Source organism: Dufourea novaeangliae, unplaced genomic scaffold (genome assembly GCF_001272555.1).
Source record: "Dufourea novaeangliae isolate 0120121106 unplaced genomic scaffold, ASM127255v1 scaffold40, whole genome shotgun sequence".
In the NCBI taxonomy this organism is placed as follows: Eukaryota; Metazoa; Arthropoda; class Insecta; order Hymenoptera; family Halictidae; genus Dufourea; species Dufourea novaeangliae.
The window spans coordinates 404,204-427,678 of record NW_015373924.1 but is presented as its reverse complement, the minus strand read 5'-3'; the positions used below and the strand labels follow the sequence as shown (position 1 = coordinate 427,678).

The 23,475-nt window shown below is 37.4% G+C and overlaps 1 protein-coding gene across 1 annotated transcript in view; it reads left to right on the top strand.

Annotated features, from left to right (window-relative positions):
* Positions 1-23,475, top strand: part of LOC107195039 (CUGBP Elav-like family member 4) — a 158,928-nt gene that overhangs the window by 15,234 nt on the left and 120,219 nt on the right. The window contains exon 2 of the mRNA XM_015584800.1: positions 14,990-15,038. Coding sequence (XP_015440286.1) covers positions 14,990-15,038 — 49 coding nt within the window. The remainder of the gene's footprint in view (positions 1-14,989; positions 15,039-23,475) is intronic.

The window sequence follows — 23,475 nt, the reverse complement described above, 5'->3', positions numbered from 1 at the left end:
GATGATAGGCCGTGCCGAACGCACAGGCGAAGGTGCAACGCGTCTCATAATGCTCACATACTCTGTTACGCGCTGCGTATCGTAAACATCTACAGTTAGAACCTTATACGCATGGAAGACCTTTAGAAATAATTTCCCTGATTTTATATTCTTTCTGCCCGGTCGCAGCGGCTATTGGCATCGAACAAAACATCCTTTCATCCATTATACATATTTATTTCCCTTTTTAATATCCTCATCAAAAGGATCAACATTTGGTCCACAGGCGTCGTCGTCCACGCGGTACTATGGTCTGTTTTTCGAAAGATGATGCCTGGGAGGTTGGCCTGTATTTCGTGCGACGTTGTGACGGTCTCATTGCCACTGTGTGTCTCTTTCCAACCTCCAGCACTTCGGCAAGAGAGCCTCTCGCTCAGACGCTCGGTAAACCAACTTTCTTCTTTACCCTGTAATTTCCATGTGTAGCGTTTAATAACCTACGTATTAATTTAATCCCCTTTTAATATGTTGCTCAATATTTGGGTACAATACATTCTTTCAAAAGAAATAAACTTTTTCTTATTCGTGTATTTTAACTTTTGACGTGTGAAAACGTTCAGCGTCTCGTCAACATTCTCCGCCATTTCCCGAAAATGGATGATTGACGGGCGCGTGCCGAACGCAGTCCCCACTCCTTGAGATTGTAGGTAGGTCCTTCTCGAGAGGTTTGTAATACGTGTGATGGAGACAGACGACCGTAGGCGAGGACTCACGTCGACGGTCGCATGTCATTGGCTAAGACGCGAAGAGTGAGAAAGACACAAATGTCGTAGGTGTCTAGCGGCAACACCGCGAAAACTCGGGCCTACCTCCCAGGCATCATCTTTCGAAAAACAGACCATAGCAAAAGTCGCAACAAAAGGGTTATAAACCTGTACCCTTCGAGTACGCGCACAAATTCCGCCCGGTCAAGTCAAACCGTGAGCGACCAACCTAATGGTTTGCACGTGTACACGTTGCCCTGAAGGAAAGGTTTTCCTCCTCGACGACGTTCTGGAAAATCCAACGGATTTCTCCTCCTTCAGAGCAACCAATCAGTGGTCAGTAGTTTTAGCAACCGCCTTCACCCTTCAGCCAATCAGGCAAAACGTATATTTTCATGGCTTTTTCCATTTAAACGTCAGTGTACCAGCAACAGCTGAAGAGTCAACACCAACTTGCACTCTGTACATTCACATATAAGACTCCGGAATAACCGCATAAACTGTATCATTTTATTCATCACTCAATAGTTATATCAATAATCTGTTTTGTTATTTGTTATCATTAAATCCACATATACTGTTTCCATTTTTACTTCATACAAACTACTATCCTGATCACGTTAATTCGTATTAGGCAACGCCGAACTTCGGTGTCGATATCAATCGTGTCGGAGATTTACGACCTTCGTTGACTATCACAGTTGCACCGTGAGTTCGCGTGTAAACATACTCTTATTGTTTGGAATAATTTTATCTATATCATTATATACTAGTTAATAAGAATGATCCTTTACAATTAAAATGAAGTGAAGATCAAGTTCGTATCTTTAATAATTACACAGGTCAATATTTTTTTGTAAAATTAGTTTTCGTAAAAATCGGTGATGATTGCAAAATTTGAGGGTCGATATCTTTTAAACAATTTCAAAATCAACGAAATTATAGCTTAAACCAGGGGTGGGCAACTCAGGGCCCGCCAAACTCACTGGCGGGCAACGGCGTGTAGATCATAGCAGTGGTGGGGGACATGCGTGAGTGAGAGCGCGGTTTTTTGATCCCATATGACGTATCTATCACTCATCTCACACAAATATGTCGTGGTGTTTCCTGCCTCGCATCCCCTCCATAGGAGCCCGCGGCTGCCCGCCAGCTCGCCCGTGCGGGCAGCGTGCCCGAGCGGGCGCAGTTGCCCATCACTGGCTTAAACCCCTCCTACTTCCACATGGACTATCCCTGATAACCAGTTGTGTAAAGGTTTCGAGCAAATTACCAGCAAGAAATGACAAAAGTTGTCTAAAAAACCATAGCCATTTGTTTCCACAGTTGACTTGGGTTTTGCAGGCAACGCCAATTGACCAGATGGTAAAATATGTTGGCAGAATGTCTTGCAATATGACCTATGTCAAATCGAGAGCAAAACCGGAACAAGGTTTGTACAAGCCAATTTGCTGCAAATGTTGCTGTCAATGTGCGCGCAAGTTGTTTATAACAAATCGTGCATCGAACTTGTAGCCATAACCTTACAACAGGCATTGGACAAAATTTGGCTTTGCAGGTTTACCCCACTCTCAGCTATAGCTTCAAAGAGATTATAGAAGTACATACTTACGTTAAATATTTTGGGAATACAAACTGATAACTGTTGCTTTAACGAATTACTATTATGCTGCACTAGAATGGTACTAGATCGAATGTTAGAGTTAAAATGCTCACAACAGTTATGCATTGTAAGTACTAACGTGATCTACTTCGGAGCGAATAGAAACTTTTTATAAAATCGTTAGGTAAAAGTTTGCTTCTCGAAGTGCTCCTTGAAGAAGTAAAATTACACTGGCACGATTAGGTACGTGGTGTGTTTCCTAGAGCATATGACTATTACTCGGCATCTATCTGGCAGAAGGAAGATTTACGTCTTGCAGTGTACATAGATAATCGAGCTTAATTAATTGCTCGTGATGCGCGCTCTGGGCTCTGAGTAAACACATTTACTTATTACCGTCCATCTTGAGTGGTGCCTCTCAAGGGATTCGATTTTCTAAGTGCACGCGGCTGATGATGACACGAATTATCGGAGGCTCGCCACGGGATTGCAACAAAATTGTTGAAGAATACTGGAGACTCGTCTGATGTCCTATATCGCGAGATTCCAGTTCTCAGCTTGGAAACACATTAATCTACTGCAGGCTTTTCAATCAATTGTTCAGAAAATTATCATTACTCGTTTTCCAGAAGTAAAAATTATTCAATTTTTTTATTCAGTAATAGTATACTTTTAGTTATTGTATTTGCTTCCATAAAATTTATTATTTTAGCTCCATTATCTCTAATTACACATTTTCAGAGTCATCAGAGGTTTCAAGGCCATACTTCTTTTAATTTAATATGCAATCTTTCGTTATAGAAAGACAGTTAGTTTCGAAATAATTGTAACCACGTGTACGTAGTACAATAATAAATCATTCAAAGTCTTGAACAATTGATTTTAATTGAAAGTATGTAAGGCACATATTGAATATATTGCCAATATTGTATCTCAGTGAAACTGACACACTGTGCTGTGCATACTACGCTATAATAATATAAATATTATGGTAGAATACATTCTTTCAAGGAGTTCTAGGTCACAAATTGTTTCGGGTGGTTTAAACAGTTGTATTGAGGGTGTGATCTTGCGAATGTGGTGAGCTAGAAACTATTAACAACAATACTTACAATGCGGTAATTATGTAGAATAGGGGCCACCTCTCCGATTTCAATGGCCTTAATGTATGTTATAACGATCAGAGTCCTGAATAATTTCATGTATAGGTACATACATACATACAACCGTCACTCAACTTTAATACAAAGATATCCACCAAAGTATTTCTAAAACTATGTACATTGTAGTGTTTAAAGATTTTCCACACTTTAATATCGCCAGTAATGATTTATGTAACATAACTATTAAGTTTTTTAGTAAATAAACAGAATTATTACAATTCGTACTAAACTTTATAGTGCATTAATGTCATTATAAATTGGAAACATTTCAGCCATTATATAAAAAAATGCCGTTACTCGACTATCAAAGTCATAAGTCGAAATAAAAATTCAGGTTTATCGCCAACATAGTATTCTTTACGAGTTCCACACCGTGGAATATTTGCTCTGTTTCCTCGCTAAGCATGCTCCATATTTTGAGTATGTGCATCACTGTCCGGATCAACAAAATACATTTCACGATAGCAGCTAGATGTTTATACCCTTCGTCATTCAAATAATTTTAGGGTTTCCAATTTCCAACAGTCGGAAATGATGGTGGTAAATACCTGGTCTGATTCATTTGCGGATGATGTCAAACAAAATCTTCGAAGATCTGTTAGAAACTGGAACAATAAATAAATATTAGCTTGAACGCTGAATGCTACCAAATATCCAAATCCAGTAACAATTTGTTCTTTATTGAATTTCCGCTTAGCAATTTTCGCTTCGTCGATTTCCACAATTTCATTTTCGCCCCCAATAACAGACTGTTCCTCCATCCACAAATTGACGACAAAATTTGACCTAATCAATAGCTGTATTTAGATGGATGCCCATTTATTTTCTAAAAACTCTTGACACGGTGATCTGAGCAATAAATCATAACAGATAAAGCGATGGCGAGTTTGCCAGCCGAGTTCCCGCGGTAACGCTGCCTACCAGTCGCAGCGCGTAGCCACCGTTAGCGCGGGAACTCGGCTGGCAAACTCGCGCTCTGATTGGTCGGGGTTTGTCGTTAATATCTCGGTAACGAAGCCTCAGATTACATTGTTGCTAAGGAAAAAGTTGTTCCAATTCACCCCCCGAGTGCTCCATTTTCGGGTCGGACAACGTTTTTGTTACACCCTGTAGGACAAAGTTGTTTACAATTGTGACCTATACAAACCTTGACAATATATTTCAAGGTCACGGAAATCGGGAAGGAAGTCAAACTTCTAAATAATTACCACATTTTATTCTTACACTGGCTGAAACATACGAAAGTCTTCCGGCATTTAACGTGTTACTAATATTTGAAGCTTATATAGGTAAATAAGTATCACGAAAACTGAAAGTGAACAAAAACATCGAGCAGTTCCCGGGAACTATGACCGTACGGTGTACGATCCATTATGACAATATTAGAACTGTGGTCTGCGAAACATCTTGAATCAATGCAATACATGTTGTTGAAAATATGTTTGCGTATATCTTTCAAAATGAAGCTTAGCGGCGGTTTGTATACATATACCTACTTATGTATAAAGTTACGCAAATAGCACAAAAAGGTCTCAAGTTCGTCCGAAGGACGTACGTTCTGGACGTTCTGTACATTCGGAGGATGTCCCGAGAAGGACCATATGTCCCCGTTAGGTCCTCGTTAAAATCTTTAAATGTTCTAGGAAGGTCCTATTTTCAAAGTGGAACGTCCTGTGTCAACAATCTGAGAACGTTCTCCAAATGTGTAAAAGTAACATTCTTTGTGCATTTTGGGGACAAAGAGTTTTTAAAAACGCTATGGTAATGTCTTAAAAGACGTATAAGAAACGTTTCCCAAATGATTAAAATTACGGTTAGATTTCATTCTATGCAAGGTGATAGAAATTACATTAAGTTGGTTTGTGTTTAATAAATAAAAGATCAATTTTGCTATAAGGAATTATAATAAAAATATATGTCTGGGGGATATCATCTGTGTATACATATGTCTTAATTTTTATTTTCAAAGCAAAATGCTAATTGTATGTTGGTTAGAGGCAGTACAAGAAAAAAATCACTGATTCAAAGTAAAATACTGATTGTGTGTTGGTTAGAGACAGTTTAAGCAAAAAAATATTTTTTCAAATGTTCTGAAGTTTCCGCACAAAACCACTATTTTTGTTACACTTCTCTATTAATTCTCTAAAGAATGACACCTTGCTCATGAGATTCCATCACCTTACACGGAATGATAGTGAGCCAAAATTACTAAACGAAACCATCCGAAATTTAAGCCTTACGAATATCCTAGGGATGTCCAAAACGGACGTAGGAAATTCGGATTTAAACCGGACATGAAAAGGACGTCCGTTAGACGTACGTTGCTATCTGGGTACTGAGGACATGGACCTTCAGAACACATATCAAGGTCATTGAAATTGGCGAAGTAAGAATAGCTCTATTCTATACATATAATCATCACATTTTCTTAATGGTAACTTTTATGTGAAGCAGACAAACACATCAACAAATTGATTGCATTCTTACGGGTGTGATGAACGTAACAGTGCAGCTCTAAGAGAGAGAAAAATTCTCAATTTTCTAGCTGATGTTCGTCGTGGACTTCTCGACATTATCAATCGATGAAAACTATTCGTCGTGGAGCTTCATAGTTAAACCTAGTCTTGCAAGTCTTAAAATGTACACGTAATAATATGATACTTGATATTTGACAAACTAGACGGTATTTGTGCAGTTTTTCAAACGTCCAATTTATATAAATAGAGTGCCAATTGAGACGTTTTAAGCAAACTCGTAGTTAGCGTAAAGAATTGTTCATACTTTGTCTTCTACACCCACGAGCAAACTCGGCTTCCACTAGAGGAAAAAATAACGTAGAGGTAAGGATCTCCTACCGCTTGATAAATTTATTTCAAATACTGAAATAAATGTTAAACCGAATATTAATTTGGCATAAATTTCAGTAACTCCAGGACCAAACGGTAAGAGGTTTTTCCCTTACATCACTTTTTCCCTTGGTAGCCGAGTTTGCTCGTGAGGGTACAAGTGTTCTTGTAGGGTAATCATCAACTCGATGAAATCATTAACTGACATTAATTCGGTAAGTTGATCAAGTGTAAGTGGAACTATTCGGACGCAATGAAGCCAGTGGTAATGGGCGGTAGTTAATACTTGTCTACGTTAATCGCCACGTCTATGCCTGCAATACGTTCCGTAGAAGCCTCGCCTAGTAATCGTTATTGACTGGTACAGATCTCCCGGGTAGTAAATGACATTTACACGATGCATTCTGTGTTAAACTTCCCCGGAGAGACAGGAGTAGGGTAACACGTCGTATCTCAATTCTGGTATCTATACAAACATCGAGTTCCCCTGACAACGAGACAATAACAAATGCCTAAAGGCCGCTACACACGTTCTGGCCGGACTGTCAGTTTCGCCCGAACAGTCCGGCCAGAGCGTGTGTACCATAAAACTGTTCAGTTTTTATGACTCTTTAGTCGGCCGGATGAAGTACGAAAAGTCATTCGGTGAGACTGAACGGAATTGATCTGTTCAAGTAAAACTGAGCGTGTGTAGCGACGTTCAGCCGGCAGGCCGTCGCGGCATGCCGTAGCAAAGAAAAAAATGCTCTCAGTTGAAAAAATGGTTAAACTTTACTTTCCCGGACCAAAAATTATCGACTTTTTTTTATATCTTCTGGTAGTATTCAACGAGTAGAATCTGAAAATGCAAGTGTTAAGTTTAGGAATCCAGCGGTTCAAAAGTTATGCGTATGTAAAATAGAGCATTTTTAGCGTAGTTTACAGGTTAGTTTAACGCCATATTGACTTCTATACCAAATTCGTCCAATCAATGGTGTCATTGTTTGTAAGGAGATGTACGTGATGGCCGCCATTTTGGCGTTATAATTCAACTGTGCTTGTAAAAAGGAATCACTTATTCAAAGCGAAATACTGATTCTGAGTTAGTTAGAGTTAGTTAATAAATAATCGTAGAAAGTCGTCTGTTGTTTTGGGGGTTGGGGGCCTAAATCCCCTCCCCGCCACCTGAACTAGATCAATCCTACTCAGAATCAGTATTTCGCTTTGAATAAGCGAGTCCTTTTTACAAGCACAGTTGAATTATAACGCCAAAATGGCCGCCGTCACGTGCATCTCGTTACAAGCAGTGACACCACTGATTGGACAAATTTGGTATAGAAGTCAATATGCCCTTTAACACAAAATGTACAGTATGTCAAAAATGCTTGGTTTTACATACGCATAACTTTTAAACCGCTGGATTCCTAAACTTAACACTTGCATTTTCAGATTTTACTCGTTGAATACTACCAGAAGATATAAAAAAAAGTCGATCATTTTTGGTCCGGGGAAGTAAAGTTCAGCCGAAAAAATCACTCCCCTTCAGTACCTACTCTCGGAAAACCCGATGTCCTACGTATTATAGACGATATCAACTAAGGAGGAACTTATAAACAGCTAAAAATGAACGAATATTTAGGAATTTAGTGTGAAGAAAGTATTAAACAATTCTCTTTAAAACTTTGAGATTATTTTAGTGTACAGGTAAACTGTATACAAACATTTTTATTTTCACGACAAATCCATAAATATTATAGTTATAAAGACTTATGTACAGCCCGTAAGCAAAAAAGGTATTCAACGCCGGAAAATGTAACGAAGAAAATATTGTACCCACTGACCCAGCCTTGCATGTACATATTCTTTAAAATCTTCTTTACAGCATGAACCTATTTTGAAGTTAACAAATGCAAAATTGAAAAAATGATGAAACTTTTTTAAGAAAACTTAACTGTTTTCAAGTGAAAAATGCTAAAAAATACGATTTATTAAAACAATAAAACTGTAAATATAGGTTCATGCTATGAAGAAGATGTTGTAGAATACGTATATACATGCAATGCCGGGTCAGTTGGTTAAATGTATTTGAGTTATATTCCCCGGCCCGGAACGCGAACACCTTTTCTTCCATTATATTATTACCATAATATTTATGGAGTTTTTGTAAAAATAACAATTTTTGATTCAGTTCAATTGTACAATAAAATATCCCCAGAGTTCCACTAAGATTGGTTTAACACTAACACAACCAAGCAAGTCAAAATGAGTTGCCAATATACTCTTACGACGTTGATTAAAATGTTATAACAATCCATTTTCTCAGATCTTTTGTAATTTTTATTACGATACGACATTAAAGAAATTAGATAATTTATACATTTGTAAATTTTCAAAAGTTTACCATATTTATCGATCGATCGAAAAAGGTATGCGTTTGTCATTAGTAGTTCTAATGTTAATAATTTCTTCACAAGAACCTTTAAAAAATTCATTCATTTTCAGCCAGTTTACACCAGGCTATTCCCTTAAGTCGTAAACTTATTGTAGTCGACGAAATAATATTGGTGGTATTCCTAGAATAAGCATTTTTGCTATTTTCGTGTGACCTAATTCCTTTTTTCAGCGTTCATAATCCCTTTAAATGGTGCTATGTATATTGTTATAATTCATTATACATATGTTCTTAGATAATAGTAATAAAGAGCATGGTTTCGCTGTTTTAAAAGCATTCTCTAAACAACTTGAACGATTTTCCTGCCCTTTCTTAGTGACGAAATTGAATGTGACATATGATCTTTATAACGATTATTTAAGAACATATATTGTAAATATACAGGGTAGTCCACGCAACTTCTTTATCCTGAATACCTTCTAAAATATACATTGTATGAAAAAACTTTTCAGAGAAAAGTTGTAGAATTTAGAGGGATACATTATATAATGCATATATTTTTTTTGTAAGTGGAGGCGTTTCGGAGATTTGAAGGTCAACTTCGTTTATATAAATGGAATACTATATTTTTTATACAAAAATATCGAAGGACATTAAAATTTTTAGTACAAAAGTACTTTATTAGCCGTAAACCTAATAATTAACGAATAATTTCACTTTGTTTCTTGAAAATGGTCTGTGCATAATATCAAGTTGGAAATTCAATACCAACAAAGATTTCAGTAAGACTTCTTCCATTCACTAACGTAGGTATTTGAAATGTTGTCCATTCACATTAAAACGATAATGTAATCTATTAATCATCAAGGAAACTGCACTCTGAATTGTTCGTGCAGCAAGCATACTGCATGCTCCACGAATTCGTTCTGTCATATTCTCTGGTGTTGTTGCTTCACGATACACCATATCTTTTAATGTACCCCATAGAAATAGTCAAGCGGCGTTAGATCTGATAAACGTGTTGGCCGCAGAAATTCTCGAACACGACCGATCCATCGATTGAGAAATTCTATTCAGCATTTGCCTTGCTACATGTGCATAATGTGCGGAGCAACCATCATGTTGGTACCAGATGTCTGTGCGGATACTGAATGGTACATTTTCTAATAAAGTTGGTAAAATATCACGTAAAAAATTTGAATATTTTTATCCCGTTAATCGTTCATTAATAAAATATGGTCCAATTAATTTATTGTCGAGTATCCCACAGCACACATTGACGCCTCGATGACGTTGATGGTCAACTTCTCTCATCCAGTGAGGATTTTCTGATGCCCAGTAGTGCATGTTTCTCAAATTAATTTGCCCGCGGTTAGTAAATGTCGCTTCGTCGGTAAATAACACTTTTGGTAAAAAAAATCATCATTTTGCATTTGATGCCAGAACTATTGACAAAATCGAACGCGGTTTTCATAATCCAATCCGTGCAACTCCTGATGAAGTAGGTACTAGGTAGAGATGACGTGAACTGCTACTTGTGAATCACTCGTGATTCGATCACGTTCGTTCCCAATCACGGTGATTTTTCACAGTGATTCGTGATTTCTCGTGATCGTTTCTGATTGGTGGAGAAACCTAACAGTTCTTTACTATAACAATTTTATGAATGTCCTTACTTTGCGAAAAGGACGACATACGTTAGACATAAGAAAAGTTTTTTTTTATGGCATACAAGAAAATGTTTATATACAAAATTGAATTCTTCTTACACAGCAAAAAATATATAGTTTTTATTTTATATTACAATATAACGCAAACAATCTTCACTCATTCAGATCCTTTACAATTTAATTGAGAGTGATACAAAAATAACGTATTCAGACTCTGAATTTCAGAGTCAACCGCGTACTGCGAATGCAATGAAACAATGTGCCTATTCAAGACCATGAACCCGGAAATCTTGGTCGTGTAACTGAACATAGTTTCTGCGCGTGTTCCACATGGTCGTGCCACTGACCCCTGCAACGCGACTCCCCTTGGTATATGACTTGCATGCACAAGAAAAAAGTTTTGGGGCTGCCACGTACTTTTCCACCCCACTGCATTCTTTCCTTCACATTCTTATGGTAGGCAGTACATAATGAAAAAAAGAGGGAATCAGAAGACAGATGGTCTCCATATTACACCCATCTTGCGAAACAGATTATCAAACTTCCGACGGAATTGATTGTTCTAAATTATGTTTCACGTTGTTTCGATTACCGACGGATTCAGAAATAGTAATATTATTTTACAAAATGATAAATTAATTTCATGCAGAAAGCTGAATATCAAAATGAATTTAAATTATAGATATTAATAATTGTTGTCTGCATATCATTTTTGGGATTGTCCGACGGCCTTGAGTTATTTTACACGACAGATTAATCTTATTTCACTAGTTGTAAATTGATATTAACTACTTATACTGCAGAAATACTTTATTGGCTAATATAAGTTCTAATGAATGTGCGTTTGATATACAGGGTGTCCCAAAATAGTTTCGACTCTCGGAAATGAGGAGTTCCTGGAATGATTAGAAATGGTTTTTGTGGTACTTGTGGATATTTCTTTCCATTGATGGTGTTCTACAAGTTGACACTGAATATATTATTAATCCTGATTGATCATTCTACATGTTTGGGAGTACGTAGATGTACTAAATAATACATTCTTTCTGAAAGTTGCAGAAATTAACACGTAACTGTTATTTATTAAATACATCTTAATTCATAATATCGTTATTCTTATTAAGTGAGTTTTTAAGCTCTGAATATATAATTATTAAGAGTACCAATATATTCTAGAATATTGCAAATATGAAATTATCATATTATTAAGCAGATACAATGAAACATTCAAAATAATTTTATTATGAATTAAGCAACACCTTTAAGCTATATGTACACCCAAAAAGAAAGACAAATGATCCGACTGCCAAGATTTTTACCCAAAGTTTTGCCATAACACATTTCTAGAAGTGCCAAGGGAGGCTTCGAAGTGACGAAAAGACGGGTTCCGAAGAGAAAACTGCCCCGTAAAAGAGCGGGGAAAAAGGGATGAGAGTTTGAAGGCTCGGAGAGGGGATCAGAGCATAGTGTACAGTTCCGTGTGCCCAGTGATGCCAGAATAGTGTGGGCTAACCGCGCGAGCGCATACCCTCTCCATGCCTCCCGTGGGTATTTTACACAAGCATATTCTACCCTGTTCGTGAGTCCTGCCCCACTACATCCTACTAGGCGGCTCCCCAACACAAGCGTTTTCTACCTCGCGTCCGTGTGCCCTCTGCTTCGGGTGTTCTCGGCAAAAGTCCTACGTCACACGTTTACGACGCGACGGCCGAGTGGCCCAAGCCAGGTTAAAAATCTCAAATCCCGAGCAACCTAAAGTTTACGTCCTAAACACCGAGAGCTGCATGATTTCCCTCACGTGCTCACGATGAAGACCCCGTCCGAAACCCCAATGAAATCCCGATGCGACGATTTTAGTTTTTATGTTTAATTATTGTATTATTTCATTGTGTAATATGTCAGTAAAATAAAAGATAGAAGAGATAAAAGAGAGAGATGGACGGACTAAGGAAAAGTGTAGAAGAAAGTATAGGAAAAATTTAAAAGCTTTGAGAAGCAAATAGAAATAATGAGGAAGGAATTGAAAGAAGAAAGAGAAGCGAGTGAGGAGGAAATGAAGAAGGAAAGGGTAAAATGGAAAGAAGAGAAGACAAAGTTGTTGAAAAGGATAAGAAGCATAGATCTGGAACATGAGAGAAAAGAAAGAGTGAGAGGGGAAGGAAGAATATAGTAATGAAGGGCGCAGAGCTAGGAGCGGAAAATGATAAAAAGACGGTAGAAGAGTACGTAGAGAGAAACTTGAAAGTAACAACAAAAGTGGAGAAGATCCATGCGATGAGAGGTACGGAGAGGAAAAAAATGGTGGTGATGACATTAGAGAATTGGGAGATGAAGAAGCAGATAATGGTGGGAAAAAGGAATTTACCAGCAGGGATAGGAGGCAAAAGCGGGATACAAGAAAATTAGAGTAGCTGGGAAATGGTATAAGTGGAAGGAAACACAAGAAAGGTTCAAAGAAATGAATGTAAGAGAGAAGAGAAGATAGGGAAGGGAAGAAGGGAAAAGGAGACAGGGGCAGGAATACAGATATGCGTGTGGAGTATAGCGGGGGGTGACAAACAAGGACAAAGAAACATGGAATTACATCAAGAAGTTTAAAATAGTAGGGCTTACGAAACATGGGTGGAAACTGAGAAATGCGAGAAAATAGTAAAAAGATGCATGAAATAGAAAGTATGATGCCAAAAAATTTCGACTGAAGATGCAATACGGCAAGCAGGACGACTGGGCAAGGGAGAGTGAAGAGAGGAATCTGTATTTCTGCCAGCCATCCAATGTTTTCTTTTTTACCATGATAGTTTTGCCTCTCCAATGCACATATCTACTGCTATGCCTAAAAATTCCAACCTTTTTTTGTATATAAATGATATTTCATTGCTTGGAAGCTGTACGTACTACTGTAGGATATTCGGTTTCAAAGAACGGCACTTTCATGGATAATTCTAAACTAAATTGAAATAGTTCAGTGAAAATTAATACTAAATACATATACATTTTGCTGTCACTCGCTTTCGTCAAACTCCGCACGCCTCACCCTCTGTGGCTCTTTCTCAGCCTTCCGACTCACGCACATCACACGAAGGTCCCTTGAGGAACTTTCACCCGTGCGTTCAGCACGGTCCTACCATCCCGCTACAGATTACAAGGAGGTTTTGGGAGACCCAACTCCCCTAACGTGCGACCACCTCATGAGGCCAGGCCTCGAGGTAAAGGTAAACCTCATCGAGTATGGCCTGCTTTAGGGTCCATGTTCCCAGTTACAGATACGTGATTGAAAAATATAGCTATTTTGTGAGTTGTATCGTAAACCAGTTAGTACAAACGACTTCCACGCATGTTTGTCAACATTTATTGTATACATATATTTAGGAAAAAAAACTGTGATGATAAGTAGTCTTTCTTAAAACAGACTTTTTCATTATAGTCTGAAAGTATTTTTGCATAACATAAAATTGAAATCACTAAAACAGTAAAATTTCATAAACGATCAGGTTTCAAAGGCAGAAATACACGAATGGTAGTAACAGATAGTAAGAATATTTTTACATTGGACTTACCACAATTAATTTATTATGCGGAGAAAAGGGCAGGACAATTTAGACAGTTTTCATAGAGATATTGTTATTGATGTTCATTAAAGAAAACAACGTAATGTGATACTGTGTAAACCTGTAATATCTTTTGATCGAATTTTCCAACATAAGTCTATTTTCTTGACACTGAAGTTAACGTCAGCGAGTTTGTTTTAAATCGATTTATGTATTATTAGCCGACGTACCCGCTCTTGCGGGGGCAGCTTAGTTTGTGAATTAAATTTTAGTCCGAAATGGTGGCCCTCGGAATGGTGAAGCTATGTACCGATGCCTATCAGTAAATAAATTGTTTACACGTACATGAAGGAGAGTAGTTCAACTAAAACAGGGAGATTTTTTGGAGTAACTAAGTACGGCTCATTTGCAAGGCATAGTATGGTTTTCCCGTTTCGTCATATCAGCCAATTTAAAAAAAAATTTCAATAATGTCATAAAAAATTCATTTATCTGTCATTTAATCCTCATTTATCCCTGATCACCATTCACTACCAATGATAACCAATCAACTTTCAAAAGTACAAAAAGTTCTACACTATATACTCGTAATAAGTTTTAGCCATAACTTCATTCCCATAACCAACAGGCTTCTATACCAGTTCTGGATATTACGTTATTTATACCCAGAAGTTCAAAGAGATTGAGCCCCTGCTATGGAACATAGCAATGCAATGAATATTCTGGTAAATCTAAAAATTTATATAGCATAAAACAATTCCCGAGAATTGCACTACACGATGAAACAAACCGCATCGAAATTGATCCCGTAGTTCTTGAGTTATAAGCGAGCAAAGGGACAGACACTTTCTTTTATATATGTGTATAATAAGGATAAGGATAATACGTTACATTTAGATACTAACGTCTTAGTTAGTGTCTGAACAGTCAAGATGACGTATAAATTTTGACAAAATTAAAGTGAAATCGTAATTAATTTTAATGAACTTATTTTGAAATCGTCAATTAAATATAAAGTATAATTTCAACGATCTTCTTTCTGTTGCAGATGAACCGTCCTATTCAAGTGAAGCCGGCGGACAGTGAAAACCGCGGAGGTGAGAACAAACAATCTAACCAGTAGATGTGTAATCATCAAATTTCATTAATAAGACTAAATTAAAATCTAAAAATATCTAGAGTTTATTTTTGAATTAATTTTATTATTGACATACTATTTCTATAGCACGTTGTGTATTTAATGCACATATTACATTGTTCAAAAAATTTTAACTTTTTTGATACCTCATAAACGTTAAGAGGCGTTTATAATAGTTCTTTACGAGCTGAATCGAATCTGCAAACCGTTTTTTCCCAGCACGTCCAATTTTTTAAAAAATTAATTTTTGTAAAAATTGCAAATTTTCAAATGTGGAGGTGTTTTGTCCTATTACAGTGCTGGTTCTCAGTTGCTTATGTTACGAAATAATTCTCTGGCTTTTCCAGAACAAAATGATGTAAACTGTTATTATATTACAGACATGTAAATATATTTAAGTAATGATCAAAGTGAAAAGGACACCGAAAACACACCAATCTTTTGTTGATTCTCACAAATTGATTTCAAAATATAAGAGTCTAGGAGAAGATTTAACCATAGCATGCGATGGAGCAGACCATTCTGCTAAAGAAGGTGGCAAGGAAAGTTACAAAATCTGTTTTGTTTTCAATAGAGTAACGAAGTTGTTCAGCAGAACACAAGGCGGCGGTAGTGGTACTCAATGACGGCGTGAGGGTCGTCTTGCCTACGCACATTTAGTGCTTCCGTTATGATGAGTGGCGTTAACGCTTATGAGGTATTTTACGTGTTGAACAGTGTTATTTAACACGTTGAATTCCGGGGGCTTTCGTATGTTTCAGTCACGAAGCCGAAGTGAAATCTTCGTTATCCAGAGTATATAAGAATAAAATATTATCTGCAGGGTGTAACAAAAATGTTGGAGTACCCGGAAATGGAAGACTTTTGAAGTGATTTGAAACAAGTTTTGCCTTAGCAAAAATGTCATCTCAGGCTTTGTTAACGAGATATTAACGAAAAACCCCGACCAATCAGAGCGCGAGTTTGCCAGCCGAGTTCCCGCGGTAATGGTGGCTGCGCGCTGCGATTTGTAGGCTGGCAAACTCGCGCTCTGAATGATCGGAGTTTTTCGTTAATATCTCGGTAACGAAGCCTCAGATTACATTGTTGCTAAGGAAAAACTTGTTCCACTTTACCCCCCGAGTGCCCCAGTTCCGGGTCCGACAACATTTTTGTTACACCCTGTATACATGTTACATGAATTTTCAAATTCGATTATCTTGAAATTGACACATCATAAGGAAAAATGTTCTTTTACATTTTCGACTCATTTTTGTATGTAGAACCAGTCTTGTCTCACGTTCAGAGTCAGATCCAGTGTTTATCTTCACCATGCCATTTGATTGCCTATTTCCATTGCTCTTGGGTTTTTGCGTATGCACAGAGGAAAAAGTAGCATCGTATGAAATTAGTAATCAGGCAAGCAGCTTTGTCCGATCAATTGAGTTTCATCCGTCTGTGGTGTTCTAGGAGACATACCGAAGGAGAAAATCAGGTTACGGGGCGAAACGAGAGAAATGGATTGGGGACGGGAAGGGGGAGGGAGGCGTAATTCATATGCTAATTTAGCGTAGATGCCATTGTAATCTCCGGTCGGGTGTCTCAGTGTAGCCCCACAAAGCCTCAGTTTCACGCAGGTATAGGAACCACGATCTGAAGCTGAACACTATCGCTGTTTACTTCTGCTCATACTGTCTTACATGATATGTCTATAACGTATGGTGATAGACTTTGGTGATAGACTTTGATCATAAAGTTTCTGAACTTAGTTTACGACACGCAACTGTTGTCGCTTCGGTTACAATAGAAATAAAACCGATTGATCGCCTGGAGTTACACAAGAACCCTGCTAATGTATCTGAAACCTGGTATAATAACAAGAGCTGCAGAGTTCGACATTTAAAAATCTTTGTAATGACAGATATAACTTGATCTTTATCTCAACAAGTCTACTGCAACATTTAATATCTAGAAAATTCTTGTAAATAGATGTGCTGTGCAAAAAGTAACTTCTTTAATATTAAATACGGTACAATAAATGTTCGTTCAAAGTTTTTGTCACTTGATTATTTCGGTAATATTTACTAATATAAATCACCATTCGAAAAATACTCTTTTATTGATATTACTGCTGATATAATCGTTAAAGGCCCTTTAAATTGAAAATAACGGATCACCGAGAAGGAAATGATTTCTTATAAATGAAGAAGATAAATAAAGTATTAATTATTATAAATAAATATTTATATTGACAACACATTGTCGGCTTTGAAATTGTGTCGGATATACATACATCCGATTAGCAACTATGTATACAAATAGAAGTACTCGTTGGACCAATCTGGCAATTAACAATAAAATGTATTCGATAGCGTGCGTATTCAACTAATACTCAAATTTGGTCTTGTCGAAGGGAAAGCGTTGTTTGAACCATTTTTTTACGGTTTCCATTGATTCTTGTATGGCATGGCGATTCATCTGGATTATATCATCCAGGACGCACTACCACGTGTAAATTGTGGATTATATGTACAACGTTACAAGTTTGTCAGTTTTTATGTTTTTAAAATGTATTTCATTTAGCCAATCATAATCCAGATTTGGTACAAACTTATCGAATACTTCTTATTGATAGATTAATTTGTACAATAATTAAAGCAACTTGTTGAACGCAATTAATTTTAAACGGAGACTCAACGTCAGTAGTCATAAAATATCTCCCTTGAATAACAATGCTATCAGTCCTTGACAGCGTTCTAAACGTTAGGCAGAATTTTCATTTCTTTATCGAGATACAACAGAGAGAAAGAACGTTCTCGGTGTTACCATTTTACACTTGTAAAGTGGCGATTTGAAATTTCAAAGCCAACGGTTGTTCTTCGTTGTCAGCATACGATCGTGAATAGCTCCTTTGTTTCGTGCAGCACTTTTCATTTCCCTTAGTTAACGGCTTCCCCTTACACGGCTTAATTACCTGAGTTTATAGATTTTCTTATACTATGATAATACTTTACGCGTTGAATAATATCCTATAAATCAACTCTGGGTACTGTTCTATTAGCACTACAAAAGAGAAATCAGATTTTAATTGCAGAATTGAAGTGGTAAACGACGGCCAATGTTCTCGCCATTTGGAACATACCGTTATTGTCCATCCGACCATTTTATTCGCACATTATGCAATCTACAAATTACAACATGACTTTATGTCCTTTATGTAATACACATTCCAGGTAATAATTTAATTATTCATTGGATGAGCTTTTGTTTCACTTGTGTATACTACGTAAAACGAATTATCTATATTAAGCATTGGAACATGTTCTACTGATTCAGATTGATAAAAAGAGTAAATATTAATTCTCGCTGCAATAACAGACGAAAGCATACAGTTGTACCTTCTCGCAAAACAGTTGAAGAGAAAGTGAAAAATAAGCTTCTCGGTCGATTTCTCACGCTTTTCAAGCCTAAGCACGGTTGATTGTCTGACGAAAGCTACCGGAATTAAGTGTACAACGACGGAAACAGATTTGAGAAATGCGTATCTTACACGAAAGTTGCTCAAGCTTAAGGAGTAGGCGAAGTTCCTGCGAGTGGATAAGGGGCTGCTGTACCGGAGCTAGTTGAGCAAGTAGATAAGTTTCGATCCCTCCGCGAGTCACCTTGCCTCCACCGCCATCATTCGCCCTATCATGTTCGGGCAGATAAACGTATCCTGGGATATCGAGACTCTCGAAGGGTGCCTTCATTGCTGGCAACTTTGAGTTGGCTGACGTGACATGAACTGCTTCGGTCCGAAGCTATTGCGAGAAATCCTTGTGGATTATGAGAGAACGACGTGCTTCTTCGTAAGACGAGAGGTGATATCAATAAAACGGCGTGGTATAAAGTTACGTATGGATCGGTAATTGCAATGTATTTAACGAGATTCTCGTCGTTAAGCACGTAAGAATTTACGTAGGATTATACTGTTAACTGACATTTCATTAAAATACTGCCCTCGAATACATTGTATTTAAAACAAAACGAATTCTCGTACAGATAACGATGTTATTAGTGACGTTAGTAAATGCTTCGTGTGACAATGGACGAATTGCAGCAGTAACATTTATCGAATGATAATGATTTGAAAGTCGTATAAGAAATTTTTGTGAGCATAGTGAAAAAATTGTAGAATCATTTCGTTAAAAATATTTCCACAAATGTTGATAAACAAAAGTATTCAACACATTGTGGTAGCATAATCTTAAATACTGCCCTCGAATACATTGTACCTAAAACAAAACGAATTCTCGTACAGATAACGATGTTATTAGTGACGTTAGTAAATGCTTCGTGTGACAATGGACGAATTGCAGCAGTAACATTTATCGAATGATAATGATTTGAAAGTCGTATGAGAAATTTTGGTGAGCATACTGAAAAAATTGTAGAATCATTTCGTTACAAATATTTTCACAAATGTTGATAAACAAGAATATTCGACACATTGTGGTAGTATAATCTCAAATACTGCCCTCGAATACATTGTATCTAAAACAAAGCGAATTCTCCTACAGATAACGATCTTATTAGTGACGTTGGTAAATGTTTTATGTTACAATGGACGAATTGCAGCAGTAACATTTATCGAATGATAATGATTTGAAAGTCGTATGAGAAATTTTGATAAGCATACTGAAAAAATTGTAGAATCATTTCATTAAAAATATTTCTACAAATGTTGATAAACAAAAATATTCGACACATTGTGGAGGTATAATCTCAATGCGTAATGTTCTTGCATATTTATTCCTATGCAGGGTTTGCGTTATTTACAAAATTTTTTGTAGTTTCATGCAACACAAAGGATTCTTCTATAAATAATAGATTTATTCAAAATTTGAATTTTAAATAAGCTTTATTGACAATTATCTTAAACATATATGATCATCTTTCGTTCCATTGTTTGGTGCCGATATTGGGAAAATGAAAAACTGTACGATCCAATTAAATAACAATTGTTATACTTTTAAGATCATTTAACCGAATATAACGTTTCGAAATATCTCGACATAAATTGATCACGAGGAAAGAAATTAAATAGTATTAATTGATTTCCTTTAGTGGCGTCCATTAAATTGACGTCGAAATCGGTGGAAGTTATAAGAACACAGTGTCTTTCTATTAGTTACGTTATTCAATAGTATTTTGATCATCGTTTTAATTGGATTAACGGAGTAATCGCAGAGTGAGAACAAAAACCAATCTAAAGCCGGGACAAAAGGAATGATCGGCGTGCTACAGAACGGGCAAAAGAAAAGGAAGCACGGCATCAAACAGAATGTTCGCTTTGTTCTTGGTGTCCAGGGAGAAGATAATTTCCCAAGGGTTAATTCCTACCTCGATATCTTGGAGACACTGACCGGGAAAAAGAACGCGAAGGGCACGTTAACACTTAGCTCGAGCGACAAAGGTCCAATTCCTGGTCCCTACAGTGCCCTGGCACGACAATGGTAACGAACGATCGATGAAAAGTACTCGGGGCTTAAGGAAGGAGAATTCCCTGTCAAGAAATAGTAGAAGGAAGTGCGAGGAAGTGAAAGACGGTGGTAGAGGGTGGGGAGGGAGGGGGGTGGTGAGAAAGAGCAAGGTGGACGAAGGGGTAAGAATCCGTGGAGAACGGGGATGCAACGAGGCTGCAAGTGAGGCGAGAATCTAATTTCCCGAGACAAATCCTTAAATGTGCCCTGGAGCCTAGCTGGAAGGTGCGAGTCAGGCTAGCGACTGGAATGAGCTCGCATCTAGCACCCCGGGACGACGACCTTTAACTCGGTTCGCCAATTTTGCATCTCCATAACCTCGCGAAAACGCGTCATTAAGTTCATTCACGCGGGGAATGCGGTGAATCGAAAGCGCGAATCGTCGCCGCGTTATCCGAGGAATGTAAAATTGTGATAAAACAGTTACGCCCGATTGAAATCCTTGCTACCGACTGAGCGGCGAACTTCAAATTTCCGAATATGTATGTACATAGATAATATAAAAACTGTCGCGTATTCGGAATACGATTTTTAAACAGACGACAGAAGGTTTTACTCCGAATAAATTTATCGCTAGGAAATATCGTTTTGAACATCGTTGATCTCGTACGTTTCGATTATTTTAAGGTGATTATGTAATAATCTGTACATTTGTACTCAGAGAATGAATTTTCAGTGGTCGCTCGAGAGTAGCAACAGAGATACACTGCACTGTATAATCTGCAGAGAGGGCATATTTTGTCTTTAAAGGATACATATAGTCAACAACGTCGACGAATGGTGTAATTTGGGCCCAATGGCATTTCTTTGTTTCTGTTCTGTATTCCAGAGTGCATGATGGACGACGGGAGCACCAGTGCCATCTTCTGGAAGTAGGAGGCACCGGTGGCAGCCGCTGAAGGTAACTTCGACTTCCAGGAGATAGCTAGCTTCCTTACAGTACCTCTATTCTTCTTCTTCTCCGCAAATCGGCAGAAGGAAAACCTCTCTAAGAGAAAAAAGAAAAAACCAATTTTTCTCTCATCACGCCATCACCGCTGATTCAGTCATTCCTTCACGAACATTCTTCTCCTCCCTCGACCATGGTCCAATTTTTTGACCCGTCGCGCGAACAATATATGTATGAAAGATGCTTGTCACAATAGTCCGTACGTTTTTCAGGTATTTGCGTTGATCTAATGAAAAAAGTTATAGAATAAGCTTTCTCTGGTTTGAGCGACGTACAAAAGTAAAATTTTCGGCAACACTTTTCTCCCACTTTTCGAATTTATACCACGAGATCGTGTATTTTCGAGTACATACTGTTATAAATATCTATACAATATCTCTAATTACAAAACACGCTACGTTTACTTGTATCAAAATAATAAATAAACATACCTAATTGATATTTTTGTATAAAAAGTATTCGGAATAACATTATATGTATGAGCGTATTAAAAGAACTTAAAGAGATTTTAACGTTGATAGAAAACAATTTTCGAACTATTTGTCATTTTGGAGTACAGTCGGACACCGGGCTTTGGCCACCACTTGGAACCGGAATGCTTCAGGCGTTGGCCACAAGCAGAAGAAATTTCCTACCAATTAGATTCAAGCACATCAGTGTCTACAGTTCATAGAACTGTGAGGGTGCCTAGAAGGGTACCATAAATTGTTTAAATCGTACTTCTACATTACATAAATTTACGGAACTATTCTAAAATCACACAAATCCGGACAATATATGTATGACGATGCACACCGACGAGCAAACTCGGCTTCCGCTGGGGGGAAAAAGTGAGGTAGGCGAAGGGCTTCCTACAATTTAGTTTTGGCAATTACTGAAATTTACGCCAAATTAACATTCGGTTTAACATTTATTTCAGTACCTGAAATGGTAGGAAGCTCTTTTCTTACGCCACTTTTTCCCCATAACGGAAGCCGAGTTTACTCCTGGGTGTAGATGTATATATATACACTGATATATATCAGTGTTTGTGAGGGTATGTGTGTTTATTTTATGATGTGTACGTGTTACACTGCAGTGTTGACAATGACTACTTTCGAGGTCTATTAAATAAATTTATTGTAATTCGTAAGTAGAATTATATTTATTAAAAACAACATTAGGTATTTTCGCCGTAAGGGAATTCCCTAGTAACCCTGCTTATGACGGCCATGACAAGCTGGCCAACGCCTGAAACTGGCTAGTGGCGTTTGATTTTTGATAACGCCTGAACGGACAATGCCCGGTGTCGGACAGTAAATGCTTCTTTAAAATGGTAAAAAATTTTATACATAGAATATAATATGACTAGCAACGTTTTTGTTAGATTATTGAAAGGGTCTAAAAAATGTACGAACTATTTCAATAATTACCTTGTATATTCACGTTCGAAGGAACACAGAATCCATGGTCCGAATACCGTCGAAAAAAATATATCCGATACCAACATATTGTATTCTTTAAACACATTAAAAGCGTACGTTCTATTACACAGTTAAAAATATAGCTTCTATTGAAATTCACCCTCTATTTTCTGACTTTCGGAATTGGCTGTTTCATCGAGTTCGTAAAGCTATTCATTTTCGACCATTTAGAATGCGTTTATTGTGTTAATCTCAGTAAGAAAGTAGTCTCCTTCCGATTCGTTCGGTTTGTATAATGCGACAGATCTTTCTTGAAAACCTTTTTCCGTTTCGAATTGCCGTTCCTAATCCATTTCATCGGAGAACTCGAACATACAGCGTGGTACACAATAAGGTATTACAGATAATGTTGTGCGTGCTCACGTGCGTGAACGTTTACCTAGTAGCAGTCAACTTGTCGTTCGTGTTTTTGCTCTAGTTATTGCGCACCGGCGTTTATCATATTATTAAAAACTCGTTACAGCGGAATGTGCGTGGACGCTC